Below are 17,099 nucleotides of genomic sequence, written 5' to 3' on the forward strand. Positions count from 1 at the left end.
CCCAGCGCTGACTCACTGAGCTTCCAGGAAGAGACAGTCACAGACCTGACGGATCCAGACGACTGGAAGTTGCGGTATAGAGGCGATCGCGGCTGCCACTGTTTACCCGCCGGCCAGGGGTGCTGTTCACCCAGAGGAGCCCCGGAGAAAGACAGAGGTAGGAGGAGACAGAGGACCGTCGGCTATAACTGACAATCCACAGTTTGGCTAGATGTAGCAGAGTCAAAACGGTTGTAATCCTCAGTTTTTCACTTAGCTGACTTTTGTTCCCCGCAGTTGCCGGCTGATGCCAGTGTTGTTTTCTTCTGGCTTCCCCGTCTAAACAATGCGCCATCTTCTGGCGGCAGCGGGTGGTCTCCGGTTTGACCCGCTGAGCGCCTAGTCCATAACACTGCACCTCACTTGCTCGGCTCCACGGACCCTGCGTCTCTTCTCCCTCCAGTCGGGCTTGACTCCAACTGTAAACTGCCTGCTTTCCCACGCAAATCTCCTTTTTCTCTCTCTTCCTAGACCCGCCCAGAGCTTCCCGGTCACCTGACTCCTCAGCTCGCAGTCTGTCTTCCCTCTGCAACCAGAGGCACAGCCCCGGCAGTTCCAGATCCCTTGTTCTAAAAGTACTTACACCCCGGTCTTCTTCTTTACACTGTCACCAGAACACAGGGGGAGCTGACCTAGGCCCAGAATACTGCCGGCCGAGTCATAACGGAGGCCTGAGATTCCTCTTCCTCCTCAGAGTCGCCGACATCTTGGAAACACAAGGCTATAGAAGGAGAGAGAGCGCATATAACTGGGTCTAAAATGGGGGCTTCTCTTTAGCTCCCTTGTGCCCCTTTCAATGGACATTTGCCTTCGGAGGCTCCTCTCTCTTCTTAGCACCTGAGGAGAGACCCTAAGAAGAAAAAGAATATAGTTCAACTACAATTCCCCCCTCCTAATACCTAAAGTCATATAACGAGTAAGCAGCTAACCATCTATTCTCCTAGCAGAACAAAATCTAGAACTTTATTTTTGCTTTTCATCTGAAAAATCATTAGTGTCACCATAGACACACAGAATGTGAATCACAGCAGTTTTCCTGATACAGACACTGTACTAAAGCCGCAATAAAAAAATTGAGACTCTAGTGGCATCTAGAGGCCAAAAGTGGAATACAACCTTCTTTTTCCAGTTTAAGAAAATTCCCTCATATGCATAACTCCAGGTAAATCACCTTCCACTATGTGATTCCTCTAAGAAACAACACAGAACTCTATGCTATTTATTCAATAAAAAGATTTTCAAGCAAAATGGTCAAAATAAATGGAGGGCCTGCCAGAGAAATTAATATACACCCTAAAAACATTAAGGGAGATATGGAAAAATTCATTAAGAAAACTAATGTACTCCCTACAATGTCATCTAACAAAACACCGCCCCTCTCTAAAAATTTCTCTACAACAGTAAAACACCAGCTGAATAAGGGACAGGACAGTGATACTGAAGATGACACACAAGATACAAGACCTGTCTCCCACGCTTTTATTCAAAAAGCCCTTCTCTCCCTCTGAACCCCCTTTTGAAAGAAATTAAAGATATAAAACAAGAGATAATGCAAATAGAATCCAGGGTTGAAACATTGGAAACAACTCAAGAATCCTTATGCAACTTCTCTGGAGCGACTGCAGAAAACTTCCAAAAGTGCCAACATTACCTGAACTCGGCTTTTGAAGCCCTAGAGCAGAGGTCCCCAACCGCCGGTCCGCGGACCAGGACCGGGCCGTTGGGGTTTTTCAGCCGGTCCGCGGCGCCGCTGACAGCTAGCTCCGCGGCCCTGCGCCTGGTCAGAGCTCGCTCTGTGTGGATTTATAATGTTTTCTGCCATAGCCGTGACAGCTCGCAGCTCCCGGCAGAGAACATTATGCAGGACGGGGTGGGGCGTCGGGCGGGTCTTAGTGACGCAGCCCTCCACAGCACAGCATGGTACCTGTTGTACGTCACGGGGCGGGTCTTAGTGACGCGGCCCTCCTGCACAGCATGGTGTGTTCCTGACGGGGTGGGGCGGCAGGCTCTCCTCACTGACACGTGTAGCACCCTGAGGATTCGGCTGCTACAGGGGTATTGCACCTCAACCCAGAGGTGTGATATTCCACTCCCGGGTAAGGATGGAGTGTGGAACTGGGCTCGGTAGGCTGCATGCACTACACACATCCCATTTCCGAGGAACAGGCCGACGGTACTCCCACTTAGAAATGTGCAGGTACGACCGAGTCTGTTCCTGGCTGGAGTGGGAGGGGGGTGGTACATCCCAAGTAGTGTAGGGGCAGATAGGGGGAGCAGCCTGGGTAAAGATAGGAGCTCATTGGGTGCTGGTCACCTGAGCTCACACATAGAGGGTGTATATAAGGTGGGCACCAACTAAGAACAGGGTCAGTTAAAGAGAGAAAGTCAGCGAGCGGAGGAGAAGAGAGACCCAGAGTGAGAGAGGAGAGAGAGAGACCCAGAGGGGGAAACAGAAGAAAGGACTCTAAGACCCCAAATTAAATCCCCGGGTGAAGAGTCGGCATCAGGGTACCGGAACCCAAGCTGGTGGGGGCAAAAACACTCCCCAGCCAGAGACCGGAGACCGTGGGCAGCGTTTGCCACGGTCACCCACCACATCCACCACGAAGGCATACCACGAGGAGGGTCAGGGAACCCAAGGCCAAGGGTCTCCCAACAGAAGGCCCGAGGGAGCTGGACCTGGGTGGATCAATAGTGGGGACGGCCAGAGAAAGGACAGAAGGAGAGCTCAGGGTCACGCTCCGGACTTATTTGGGAGTTGGCTGGATCCAGAACCTGGTGGACGCAGCACGGCTCGGGAGGTCACTCGAAGCTGGAGTGACCAGAACATCAGCAGTGAGTAAACATCCTAAACTGCATAACCCGACTCTGTCTCTGATTGCCGTCTACACTGCATCACCACAACTCCCATCCTCTGCACCTGATCCCCCTGAGGCTATACCCCACCCGTTGGGGGTTATATCACCAAAGCTGCACCTACACCACCAGCCTCAGCGGACCCTGCTGCAGCGGCGGCCACAGTGACCGCAACACAACGGGCGGCGTAGTCGACAATAAAGAACTTATAACATCTGTATGACTGCCACATACAACTGAGTTTGACACCCTGGGCACGGACCGGGTCACAGCCACTCGGAAGACTACAACCCCCATCTGATCCGGCTCCGGATATTCCCCCTAAAAGAATATGGCCCAGGGGGCGCGTCAACTTTGGCGTAGTCGGCAGGATTACGTGCCCACAACACCCGGGTACTGCGTGCCTGAAGAAAAGTGCGAGTTTACCTCAAAAAGAAGTCTCCTGCCGGTTCCGGAGGGTCCCCGTCATCGGACCCCATCACCAGTCGATTCCCGCCGGTTGTCCGCCATTAACAGCGTTTTCCCGCCATCTGCAGAGTTTCCCGCCAAGGGGAAGCGATTCCCGCCATTTCCAAAGGTTTCCCGCCTTGGAAGAGCGGACGCCATTATGGGCGTGCCAGAGGGTGGCAAGAGGCCACCTCCCATCGTGGGCCAGGACCGAAAATGGCGCCAAAAGTGGAAACCGCCCCCACCAACAGAGACTGTGATGCTAGAGGTGTCTGTCAGCGTGAAAGAACAGCCCCTGGAGCTGACAGTCACCAAGTGGCCCCGGGACCGCCCTCGAGGTGGGAGGAGACGAAAGGAGAGAACAAAGATGGGTGTCGCTTGGAGCAGTCTGGAGTGAGCGCACCCGGAGGCAAGAAGCCTGGAGAGGAGTAGCAGAGAAGCTCACCCGGAGATGGCCAGAGAGCAGAGCAGCACCGGCCCGCTGGCCAGGAGCCTGCTGGAAGAAGAGCAGAGCAGCACCGACCCGTTGGTCAGGAGCCTGCTGGAAACCACGACCCCACTAGGCCTAGTGGAGGTCCTCGCACAGCTCCCCCGAGACCGGGAGTGTGCACAGACTGCCCTGGAGGGCCTCGCACGGAGGATGGCCCGGGTACAGCGAGAGACATTGGCGGAGTGGAGCCGAGAGATGGCCCAGCAAACCAAGACCCGGAGCACGCCAGCCAAGATGAGGAGACAGACCGCCTCTGAGGATGGCGCGGGAGGACCCAAGGCCGGAGACGGCGCCGAGAAGGGAGCCGAACGCATGGAGGCAGGTAAAGGGGACGTCTATACCCCAAACCAGGACACCGCTTACCTGCCCCAGCTCCCCGTCGCAGAGCCCGAAAGTCCCCCTGCTGTGCCCGAAAACGCCATGTCATCGACGCAGACTAGGCCCCAACCGGAAGCCGCCGCCGCGACCCCTGTGACGCCATGCGCACCGACCCCGAGCGTGGCAAAACAGGAAGTAACACCAGCCTGGTCGCAGGGCCTAGAATTCCCGGGCGTCGCATCACCAACAGCGCCCCCGACCTCCGCGGAGCCTCCGGCCTGGCCGCAAGGCCAGGTAGCCCAGGGCGCCGCCGTCCTGACGGTGCCCTTCACCTTCCAGGTGCCCCAGGCCTGGCCGCAAGGCCTGGGCAACCCGGGCGCCACCACCACCGCGCCCGCACCCGTAAAACCAAGGGTGCCGCGTCTGGGAGAGGACTTGTTTGCCCAGCACACGTGGCCGGACGGACAGCCTTTCATCTGGCCCCAGAGATATTATGAACTGGAGCACCAGAGGAGAGTTGGGGCCATGTGTGCACCCCTGATTCTGGCTCCGAAGCCCGTGATAAGGATCTCGCCCCCGCTTGAAGAGACCCAATTTGAGTGGGACCCCACCGGAGAAGACCTAATGGGGTTCACTCAAGAAACCAGGGCAGCTGCAGCGGAGCGTGCTGAGTGCTGCCGACAGCAGCTCGAGGAGTTTGCGAGGGAGCGGAGAGAGAGGCGGGTCCGGGAACAACAGGCCCAAATAAGGAGCGCCGAGCAGAAGAGCCGAACCAGGAGGGACCCCCGTGAAGCGCACAGTCCCCGCACCACCGGGACTGTAATTAAGTTCAACATGCAGCATGGGTGGGGCTTCATCAGAGACCACAACACCCCCGGCGACGTCTTTGTCACGCGCAGAGATGTGGAGTCCCATCTGCCGGAGGGGCACAGAGGTCGTGACCTTTATATCGGGGACGAGGTCACCTTTACCCGGCACAAGTGTGCCAAAGGACCTTACGCCCTCCATGTGCATCGCCTGACAGAGGAGGAGCTGCGATGTGAGGAGGAGGAGCAAGAGGATCCGGACGGGTCTGAAGCTGAGATCCCCAAAGAAGGAGCAGGAGGAAGACGTTGTTGAGTACAGCGGAGTAGGTGCTGTAAATAGTTACCCGATCGGGGTATAAAGAAACTGTTACTGCAAATATAGTCCCCGTTGGGACCAGCTGAGTGAACTGTTTACCCGTTTACCCTTAATCCCACAGGCTGAGGACTGTGAGCAGCCATTCCCTTTCCCTCCTTAACTGGCCGAGGACTGAGAGCGGCCATATCCTTGTATATAGTTGCGCGTCCTAAAGCGCCCCCTACCGGTTTTATAGGAAAACCATTTTTCTAGAAAGACTGTCGCACTTTGCCCGGTCAACAGTTGCACAGTGACCGGAGGAGGAGCCAGAGGCGACGAGAATGTTTTATCTGAAAAGTTTTATATGATGTTTTATTATGTATATGTTTTATATGTTTATAAAAAAAAAATTTGTATGTTTTTGGTGTTATGTCTTACAGCCCGAGGACGTGCTGTGATTTACCAGGGGGGAATGTAGCACCCTGAGGATTCGGCTGCTACAGGGGTATTGCACCTCAACCCAGAGGTGTGATATTCCACTCCCGGGTAAGGATGGAGTGTGGAACTGGGCTCGGTAGGCTGCATGCACTACACACATCCCATTTCCGAGGAACAGGCCGACGGTACTCCCACTTAGAAATGTGCAGGTACGACCGAGTCTGTTCCTGGCTGGAGTGGGAGGGGGGTGGTACATCCCAAGTAGTGTAGGGGCAGATAGGGGGAGCAGCCTGGGTAAAGATAGGAGCTCATTGGGTGCTGGTCACCTGAGCTCACACATAGAGGGTGTATATAAGGTGGGCACCAACTAAGAACAGGGTCAGTTGCAGAGAGAAAGTCAGCGAGCGGAGGAGAAGAGAGACCCAGAGTGAGAGAGGAGAGAGAGAGACCCAGAGGGGGAAACAGAAGAAAGGACTCTAAGACCCCAAATTAAATCCCCGGGTGAAGAGTCGGCATCAGGGTACCGGAACCCAAGCTGGTGGGGGCAAAAACACTCCCCAGCCAGAGACCGGAGACCGTGGGCAGCGTTTGCCACGGTCACCCACCACATCCACCACAAAGGCATACCACGAGGAGGGTCAGGGAACCCAAGGCCAAGGGTCTCCCAACAGAAGGCCCGAGGGAGCTGGACCTGGGTGGATCAATAGTGGGGACGGCCAGAGAAAGGACAGAAGGAGAGCTCAGGGTCACGCTCCGGACTTATTTGGGAGTTGGCTGGATCCAGAACCTGGTGGACGCAGCACGGCTCGGGAGGTCACTCGAAGCTGGAGTGACCAGAACATCAGCAGTGAGTAAACATCCTAAACTGCATAACCCGACTCTGTCTCTGATTGCCGTCTACACTGCATCACCACAACTCCCATCCTCTGCACCTGATCCCCCTGAGGCTATACCCCACCCGTTGGGGGTTATATCACCAAAGCTGCACCTACACCACCAGCCTCAGCGGACCCTGCTGCAGCGGCGGCCACAGTGACCGCAACACAACGGGTGGCGTAGTCGACAATAAAGAACTTATAACATCTGTATGACTGCCACATACAACTGAGTTTGACACCCTGGGCACGGACCGGGTCACAGCCACTCGGAAGACTACAACCCCCATCTGATCCGGCTCCGGATATTCCCCCTAAAAGAATATGGCCCAGGGGGCGCGTCAACACGCCCCCGGCAGAACATGTTATGTGGGGCGTGCTGGGGCAGCAGACTGGCTTCAGTGACGCGGCTCCCGGTACCGGTGTTCAGTGTGTAGCACTGCTAAGCAGCAGCGCTGTATACACTGACGCTCAATGTACAATGCTGCTGACGCGCCCCCTGGGCCAGTGTTGTTGGGGATACCCGGAGCCGGATCAGATGGGGGTTGTAGTCTCCGAGTGGCTGTGACCCGGTCCGTGCCCAGGGTGTCAAGCTCAGTGTGTGGCAGTCCTTATAGATGTCGACTACGCCACCCGTTGAATTGCGGTCAATACGGCCGCCGCTGCAGCAGGGTCCGCTGAGGCTGGTGATGTATGTGCAGCTCAGGTAGTATAACCCCCAACGGGAGGGGTATAGCCTCAGGGGGTCAGTTGCAGAGGATGGGGGTTGTGATGGTGCAGCGAGGATGGAAATGAGACTCAGAGTCGGGCTGTGCAGTTCAGGGTTTGTTTACTTACTGCAGTTGTTCTCGTCACTCCGGCCTTGAGTGACCACCCGAGCCGTGCTGCGTCCACCAGGTCCTGGACTCGGCCAACCCCCAGGTGATTCTGGAGCGTGGTCCTGAGCTCCCTTTCTGTCTTGTCCTCTTCTCTGGCCTTCCCCACCAGGGATCCACCTATGTCCGGCTCCCTCGGGCCTCTTGGTGGTAAACCCTTGTCTCTGGGTTCCCTGGCCCTATTCCTGGTCTGCCTTCCGGGTGGATTTAGTGGGTGATCATGGCAGATCGATCCTGCCCACGACCTCCGGTTCCTGGCTAAGGTGTGCTGTAGCCTCTGCCAGCTTGGGATCCGGTACCCTGTTGCCAACTCTTCACCCTCTGGTCTAATTTGGGCTCTTGGAGTTCCTTCTTTCTCCCCCTCTGGGTCTTTCTTTCTCCTCTCTCTCTCTGGGCCTTGGAGCTGCTCTTCTCCTCTGCTCTGCTTCTCTGACTCAGCTCTGACAGACTGACCTCACTCTGCAAAAGACCCTGTCCTAAGATGGTGCCCACCTTATATACTCCCTCTATGTGTGAGCTCAGGTGACCAGCACCCAATGAGCTCCTAGCACTACCCAGACTGCTCCCCCTATCTGCCCCTACACTACTGGGATGTTCCACCCCCCTCCCACTCCAGCCAGGAACAGACACTGTCGTACCTGCACATTTCTCTAGTGGGAGTACCATCGGTCTGTTCCCCGGAAATGGGATGTGTGTAGTGCATGCAGCCTACTGAGCTCAGTTCCACACTCCATCCTTACCCGGGAGTGGAATACCACACCTCTGGCTTGAGGTGTAATACCCCTGTAGCAGCCGAATCCTCAGGGTGCTACATTCCCCCCTGGTAAATCACAGCACGTCCTCGGGCTGTAAGATATAAACATCCACAAACATACATTTTTTTTTTTTTTTCAAAACATAAACATATAAAACATCATATATTATCAGCATAAACTTTTCATATAAAACTTATCATAAATAACACTCTTGTTCCTCCGGCCACGGTGCAACTTGTGACCGGGTAAAGTGCGACAGTCTCTCGAAGAAACACGGTTTCCTATAAAACCGGTAGGGGGCGCCTTAGGAAGCGCAACTATATACAAGGGAATATGGCCGCTCTCAGTCCTCGGCCAGGTATTAGGAACTAGGGACACACGGGGTTAACAGTTCACTCTTGGCTGGTCCCAACGGGGACTATATTTTAACTAGAACAGTTCTTATACCCTGACGGGTAACTATGTACAGTCTCTCTCTACCGTACTTCAACGACGGCATCCTCCTGCTCCTTCTTTAGATTCTTCAGACCCGTCCGGGTCCTCTTGCTTCTCCTCACACCGCAGCTCCTCCTCCGTCAGGCGATGCACATGGAGGGCGTAGGGTCCTTTGGCACACTTGTGCCGTGTGAAGGTGACCTCGTCCCCTACGTACAGGTCACGACCTCTGTGTCCCTCCGGTAGGTGGGACTCAACGTCTCTCCTGGTCACGAAGACGTCGCCTGGGGTGCGGTGATCCCTGATGAAACCCCACCCATGCTGCAGATTGAACTTTATCACAGTCCCGATGGTACGGGGACCATGCGCTGCACGGGGGTTTCTCCTGGTCCGGCTCTTCTGCTCCGTGCTCCTTATTTGGGCTTGTTGTTCCCGGACCCGCCTCTCTCTCCGCTCCCTCTCAAAGACCTCGAGCTGCTGGCGGCAGCACTCTGCACGCTCCGCTGCGGCTGCCCGAGTCTCCTGAGTGAACCCCATGAGGTCTTCTCCGGTGGGATCCCACTCAAACTGGGTCTCTTCTAGCGGGGGCGAGATCCTCTTCATGGGCTTTGGAGCCGGGATCAGGGGTTCGCACATGGCCCTTGCTTTTTGCAGCTCCAGCTGGATGTATTCCTGGGGCCATACGAAGGGCTGCCCATCCGGGCACGTATGCTGGGCGAACAGGTCCTCACCCAGGTGCGGTACTTTAGGTGTTATGGGCGCCGTGGTGGTAGCGGCGCCCGGGTTAACCAGGCCTTGCGACCAGGCCTGGGGCACCTTGAAAGTAAAGGGCACCGTAAGAACGGCGGCGCCCTGTGTTACTTGGCCCTGCGACCAGGCCGATGGTACTTCCTGCTTGGCCACGCTCGGGGTCGAGGCGTGTGACGTCACAGGGGTCGCGGCTTCCGTTTGAGGCCTAGTCGGCGGCGGTGACGTTGCAGCGACGGGCACGGCAGGGGGTACTTCGGGCTCTGCGACGGGGAGCTGGGGCAGGCACGCGGTTTCCCGGCTCGGGGTAGTGACGTCCCCTTTGCCTGCCTCCATTCGTTCGGCTCCCTTCTCGGCGCCGTCTCCGGCCTTCAGTCCTCCTGCGCCATCCTCAGAGGCGGTCTGTCTCCTCGTCTCGGGTGGCGTGCTCCGCTGACGAGTCTCGGTCTGCTGGGCCATCTCTCGGCTCCACTCCGCCAACGTCTCTCGCTGTACCCGGGCCATCCTCCGTGCAAGGCCCTCCAGCGCGGTCTGTGCACACTCCCGGTCTCGGGGGAGCTGTGTTAGGATCTCCAGCAGGCCTTCTGGAGTGGCGACCTGCAACAGGCTCCTGACCACTGGGTCGGTGCTGCCTGGAGTGGCGGCCCGCATCAGGCTCCTGACCGCTGGGTCGGTGCTGCCTGGCTCTCCCTCCATCTCCGGGTAGGCTCTCTCTGGACTCTCTTCCAGACGTCTTGTCTCCGGGTGCGCTCTCTCCAGACTGCTCCAAGCGACACCCATCTTTTTTTCTCTTCTTCTGTCTCCGCCCACATCGAGGGTGGTCCTGGGGCAACTTCAGTTCCAGGGGCAGTTCTCTTACGCTGATGGACACTTCCAGCATCACAGTCTCTGTTGATGGGCGCGGTTTCCGCTTTTGGCGCCATTCTTCGACCTGGCCCACGATGGGAGGTGGCCTCTTGCCACCCTCTGGCACGCCCATAATGGCGTCCGCTCTTCCAAGGCGGGAAATCTTTGGAAATGGCGGGAATCGTCTCCCAGTGGCGGGAAACTCTATGGATGGCGGGAAAAAGCTGCAAATGGCGGACAACCGGCGGGAAACGACCTGTGATGGGGTCCGATGGCGGGGACCCACCGGAACCGGCAGGAGACTTCTTTTTGAGGTAACGGTGAACTTTTCTTCAGGCACGCAGTACCCGGTTGTTGCGGGCACGTGATCCTGCCGACTACGCCAAAGTTGACGCGCCCCCTGGGCCAGTGCTGTTAGGGATACCCGGAGCCGGATCAGATGGGGGTTGTAGTCTCCGAGTGGCTGTGACCCGGTCCGTGCCCAGGGTGTCAAGCTCAGTGAGTGGCAGTCCTTATAGATGTTACTAGATGTTCTTTTATGTCGACTACGCCACCCGTTGAATTGCGGTCAATACGGCCGCCGCTGCAGCAGGGTCCGCTGAGGCTGGTGATGTATGTGCAGCTCAGGTAGTATAACCCCCAACGGGAGGGGTATAGCCTCAGGGGGTCAGTTGCAGAGGATGGGGGTTGTGATGGTGCAGCAAGGATGGAAATGAGACTCAGAGTCGGGCTGTGCAGTTCAGGGTTTGTTTACTTACTGCAGTTGTTCTGGTCACTCCGGCCTTGAGTGACCACCCGAGCCGTGCTGCGTCCACCAGGTCCTGGACTCGGCCAACCCCCAGGTGATTCTGGAGCGTGGTCCTGAGCTCCCTTTCTGTCTTGTCCTCTTCTCTGGCCTTCCCCACCAGGGATCCACCTATGTCCGGCTCCCTCGGGCCTCTTGGTGGTAAACCCTTGTCTCTGGGTTCCCTGGCCCTATTCCTGGTCTGCCTTCCGGGTGGATTTAGTGGATGATCGTGGCAGATCGATCCTGCCCACGACCTCCGGTTCCTGGCTAAGGTGTGCTGTAGCCTCTGCCAGCTTGGGATCCGGTACCCTGTTGCCAACTCTTCACCCTCTGGTCTAATTTGGGCTCTTGGAGTTCCTTCTTTCTCCCCCTCTGGGTCTTTCTTTCTCCTCTCTCTCTCTGGGCCTTGGAGCTGCTCTTCTCCTCTGCTCTGCTTCTCTGACTCAGCTCTGACAGACTGACCTCACTCTGCAAAAGACCCTGTCCTAAGATGGTGCCCACCTTATATACTCCCTCTATGTGTGAGCTCAGGTGACCAGCACCCAATGAGCTCCTAGCACTACCCAGACTGCTCCCCCTATCTGCCCCTACACTACTGGGATGTTCCACCCCCCTCCCACTCCAGCCAGGAACAGACACTGTCGTACCTGCACATTTCTCTAGTGGGAGTACCATCGGTCTGTTCCCCGGAAATGGGATGTGTGTAGTGCATGCAGCCTACTGAGCTCAGTTCCACACTCCATCCTTACCCGGGAGTGGAATACCACACCTCTGGCTTGAGGTGTAATACCCCTGTAGCAGCCGAATCCTCAGGGTGCTACACTGCTACTTAGCAGCGCTGTACACCGAGGTCCCGCCAGCATCCTCCCCATACAGCGCTGTCTGGTGCATATAGCAGTGCTAGTAGCAGTGCTGTACACTGAAACTCAATGTACAGTGCTGCTACTCGCAGAATGTGCTCAGGCAGGAGCAGGGACAAGCAGGTCATGTGTGTCCAGCGCTCCTTCCCCTCCTGCTAGCTGCGAGTTGGAGGGGGAGGGGCTCTGGATGCTAATGGGCAGCTAGATATGACGTCAGGTGTCCCACCCTTATGACTCCTGTAGCTGTGTTCTGGTGTCATGCGGCCCAGCAGCAGATTTTCTGGTTAAAGTGAAAAAAGCAAATAACAGTGAAAATTCATAGCAGCAGTGGCTGTGTCCAGTAGCAGCAGTAGTGGTCATCATCATCAGTGCCCGTCTCCAGTAGCAGCAGTAGTGGTGGTCATCATCATCAGTGCCCGTCTCCAGTAGCAATAGCCATCTTTCTGTGTTAGGGGCCCACTACGCCTTCACCTCTAACCCTTGTAAAATGAGTAAAAAACAAACATCACTGAAGAGCTTCTTTGAAAAGGAAGAAAGACCCAATGAGACAGATGAAGACTCCATGACTGCTAAAAAAAAGAAAGCTGCATTTAAAAGAAAATACAATGAGTCCTACTTAAATTATGGGTTCATCGCAACTGGCGATTCACATGCCCCAAGCCCACTCTGTCTGATATGTGGCGACCGGCTATCCAACGAGGCCATGAAGCCTTCAAAACTGGTTCGCCACTTACAGACCAAGCACCCTGCATCAAAAGACAAGCCTTTGGAGTTTTTTGAAAGAAAAAAACGCGAACACGAAGGACAGAAGCAATTATTGAAGGACACCACATCAACAAATGTGTCTGCTCTGAGAGCATCATTCTTAGTGGCTAACCGCATTGCCAAGGCTAAGAAGCCATTCACTATTGGTGAAGAGTTGATCCTGCCTGCCGCTAAGGACATTTGCCAGGAACTTTTAGGAGAGGCTGCGGTTAAAAAAGTGGCACAGGTTCCTCTTTCAGCGAGCACTGTCAGTAGACGAATTAATGAAATAGCAGAAGACATCGAGGTACAATTGTTGGAGAGGATTAATGCGTCACCATGGTACGCAATCCAGGTTGACGAGTCTACTGACGTTGACAACAAGGCAATGATGCTGGTTTATGTGCGATATATTTTTCAGGAGGATGTGCATGAGGATATGTTATGTGCATTATTGTTGCCAGCCAACACCACAGGTGCAGAACTATTCAAGTCTTTGGATGATTACATATCAGGAAACCTAAACTGGTCATTTTGTGTCGGTATATGCACAGACGGAGCAGCTGCCATGACTGGACGGCTTTCTGGTTTAACTACCCGGGTCAAAGAGGCTGCGTCTGAATGCGACTCTACGCACTGTGTCATCCATAGAGAAATGCTGGCAAGCCGAAAAATGTCACCTGAACTTAACAGCGTTTTGCAAGATGTGATTAAAGTTATTAATCACATAAAAGCACATGCCCTTAACTCACGTCTGTTCGAGCAGCTCTGTGAGGAGATGGACGCAGAGCACAAACGTCTTCTCCTACACACAGAAGTCAGATGGCTTTCTAAAGGTAGAGCACTGGCCAGAGTTTTTGAGTTACGAGACCCGCTTTATAGATTTCTTTTAGAAAAAGAATCGCCACTTGCAGCACATTTCAGTAGTAAGGAATGGGTCACAAAACTTGCTTACTTATGTGACATATTCAACTTTTTGAACGAACTTAATCTGTCACTTCAGGGGAGAATGACAACTGCCTTCAAGTTGGCAGATAAAGTTGCTGCATTTAAAGCCAAACTGGAAGTGTGGGGACGGCGAGTGAGAACAGGGATATTTGACATGTTTCAAACATTAGCAGGAATTTTGGAAGAGACCGAGCCTGAGCCTTCATTCTCCCAGCTGGTGCATGATCACCTATCTCAGCTTTCAGAAGAGTTTGAGCGCTATTTTCCGACCACAAAAGACCCACGAACTAGGAAGGAATGGATTCGCAACCCATTTGTGAACAAGCCAGGTGAATCGACCTTGTCCGTGCTTGAAGAAGACCAACTGCTTGAGATTGCAAATGATGGTAGCCTTAAAAGTATGTTTGAGACTTCAAATCTCCCAACATTCTGGATTAAAGTCCAGGCTGAATATCCTGGGATCGCCACCAAAGCACTGAAAACTCTGCTTCCTTTTCCAACATCCTATCTTTGTGAAACTGGGTTTTCTGCCATGACAACAGCAAAAACGAGATTACGGAGTAGACTGGACATAAGGAACACACTTCGGGTTTCACTGTCTCCCATCACCCCTAGATGGGACCGTCTTGTTGCAGGAAAACAAGCCCAGTGCTCCCACTGATCCAGGGAAACAAGCCTGGTGCTCCCACTCATTCTGAACCTATGGTAAGTTGAATCACATTCTCATTATAAATATCATAATTATATGATAAGTATGCACTAAGCTCCACCCCTCCATAACCCCACCCATATATGACCAAAGCCCCGCCCCCACCCCCACCGGGCCATGGAAAACTGTTCTTGCTTAAAGCCGGTCCCTGGTGCAAAAAAGGTTGGGGACCTCTGCCCTAGAGGACCAAGAGAATAGAGGTCACCGAAACAACCTGCGAATCAGAGCCCTTCCAGAGTCGGTCCTCCCAGAATCCATTTAATCTACAATAAAGACCCTTTTCATCCAGATATTAGGTGAGAACTTTCAAGAAGAGATCATAATCGAAAGAGCTCATAGGGCTCTTAGAAGAAAACCAAAACCCTCCGAGCCCCCCCCCCCCGAGACATAATATGCCATCTCCTGAATTATAAAGTAAAAGAAGACATCCTCAAGAAATCCAGGAGCTTGGATAAACTCTCCTTCGAAGATGCCCAAATCTTAATCAAGATCTCTTCCTTCTCCCCTCAAACTGTACAAAAAAGAAGGACACTTAAACCGTTTATCGATGCCTTAAGGAGGAATAAAATTCTTTACACCTGGCTGTTTCTTTTCAGCATCTCATTCTCGGTAGAAGGTAAAAGATTCGCCATCAGTTCAAGAGAAGATTTGCAGGAAGCTCTTACAATTTTGGACCTTCCCGACATCCAAATTGAGGACTGGAACCTAGTCCATCACCTGTTGACTATGCTCCCGACCCCTCCACCCCCAGCCTGGGAAGCTGTATCATCCAACCGTACAGGAAAACAAAAGAAAAAAATGGGAAAACTTACTCCCAAGAGACTGATCTCTGAATGATCCACATTAAAGTATGGACAGTGTCCCTGTCCTTAATACTTTTCCTCGTTGACTGATGAGAGATCAATCCCTACTGTCTTTTGTGTAGAGACTACTGGTCCTTTTTTTTCTCCTGGAACCCATTTTGCGAAACACTTTTAGCTCACTGTTATAATCTATTTTTCTTATGTAGAGTTCATGTGTTGTCATGAATACTTGTTGTTATTGTACTTAATGTACGCTGCCTTATTAGAAGGCTCTGGCGTCGCCATAAGATACCTAATTCTAAGACTTTTGAAAATGTTTTACATCTCTTTTGCTCTAATACTTATCCTTTTTCTCTTTGACCTTTTCCCCCCTCTCCTTCTTCCTCTCCCTACAACTCTCCAACTGGTCACAGCAATCATTATGGAAGATCACCCACCACTCCCACACCCGAGGAAGCAGATCACTGAGACCGCTGGATCCGTTTTTACCAATAGAACACGCCCATACTTTCTCACCAGAAAAAAAGACAGCCAAGCTCATGAACATGCCCCTTCCCATTTAAGTAAGTATGGCTAACCTTAAAATTATGTCATATAATGTTAGGGCAATCAACTCCCCTGCAAAACACGGTCAGGTCATTAAATATCTTAAAAGAAAGAAAGCAGACTTCTGCCTATTACAGGAAACACACTTTAGAAATGGGCACATTCCATCTCTCCCCAAATCACCTTTCTCCAAATGGGTACATAGCCGCTTTAAATCAGGAAAATCTAAAGGTGTCAGTATTGGAATAAATAGCCAAATCACCTTTACCTTATTGATCAACTAAAGGATGAAGAAGGTAGATATATCTTTATAAAAGGCACAATAGGAACTACCCCTATAACTATTGGAAATATCTATGCACCCAACAATAGTCAGATCACCTGGCTCATTGAAATAATAGATTTACTTCAAGATTTCATGGAAGGAGTTCTAATCTTGGGAGGAGACTTTAACATCGCACTTGAACCAACTCTAGATACCTCCTCAGGGAAATTAGCTTTCTCTCAGAAAGCTCTCGTTAAACTTAACCCCTTAAGGACCTTGGGTTTTTCCGTTTTTGCGTTTTCGTTTTTTGCTCCCATTCTCCCCAGAGCCATAGCCTTTTTATTTTTCAGTCAATATGGCCATGTGAGGGCTTATTTTTTGCGGGACAAGATGTACTTTTAAACGCCATCACTGGTTTTAGCATATCATGTACTGGAAAATGGGGAAAAAATTCCAAGTAAGGTGAAATTGCAAAAAAAATGCAATTCCACAGTTGTTTTTTTTTACCACGTTCAATGAATGCTAAAACTGACCTGCCATTATTATTCTCCAGGTCATTACGAGTTCGTAGACACCAAACATGTATAGGCTATTTTTTATTTAAGTGCAAAAAAAATCCAAAGTTTGCTAAAAAAAAAAAAAAAAATGGTGGCATTTTACTAGACCCATAGCGTCATCAATTTTTGTGATCTGGGGCCGGGTGAGGGATTATTTTTTGCGTGCCGAGCTGACGTTTTTATTGATACCATATTGGGGTAGATCCGATGTTTTGATCGCCTGTTATTGCATTTTGTTGCAATGTTGTGATGACCAAAAAAACGTAATTCTGGAGTTTAGAAGTTTTTTCTCGTTACGCCGTTTACCGATCGGATTAATTCTTTTTTTATATTGATAGATCGGGCAATTCTCAACGTGGAAATACCAAATATGTGTATGTGGGAAGTTTTTTTAATTAGTTTATTTTGAATGGGGCGAAAGGGGGGGTGTTTAAACTTTTATATATTTTTTAGATTTTTAAAACCATTTTTTTACACTTTCTGCATGCTTCAATAGTCTCCATAGGAGATTAAAAGCTGCGGTTTCCTGATCATTTCTACTGCACCCAGGCGAAGAGCAGATCGCCTGTATGCAGGAGAAATGCTCCTGTGCTATGAGCGCCAACCACTAGGTGGCGCTCAAAGCTAGCAAGACACGACAACCACAGGGGTCTGCTGC

The 17,099-nt window shown here is 52.4% G+C and overlaps 1 protein-coding gene across 1 annotated transcript; it reads left to right on the top strand.

The window, feature by feature from the left end:
• The first annotated feature begins 12,356 nt into the window (after positions 1-12,356).
• LOC141271664 (SCAN domain-containing protein 3-like) lies at positions 12,357-15,107 on the top strand. Its single transcript, XM_073681704.1, has 2 exons — positions 12,357-13,959; positions 14,686-15,107. The coding sequence occupies exons 1-2, from the start codon at positions 12,357-12,359 to the stop codon at positions 15,105-15,107; spliced, it is 2,025 nt and encodes a 674-aa protein (XP_073537805.1).
• The last annotated feature ends 1,992 nt before the right edge of the window (positions 15,108-17,099 follow it).

The sequence above is a fragment of the Phyllobates terribilis genome, unplaced genomic scaffold, assembly GCF_046119375.1.
Source record: "Phyllobates terribilis strain yellow unplaced genomic scaffold, ASM4611937v1 Scaffold_5__5_contigs__length_657084704, whole genome shotgun sequence".
NCBI lineage: Eukaryota > Metazoa > Chordata > Amphibia > Anura > Dendrobatidae > Phyllobates > Phyllobates terribilis.

Coding starts and splice junctions, on each gene's coding strand:
- LOC141271664 (XM_073681704.1), top strand. CDS start 12,357: ATGAGTAAAAAACAAACATCACTGAAGAGCTTCTTTGAAAAGGAAGAA. Junction 13,960..14,685: donor AAATGATGGTAGCCTTAAAA/GTATGTTTGAGA, acceptor TGAATTATAAAG/TAAAAGAAGACATCCTCAAG.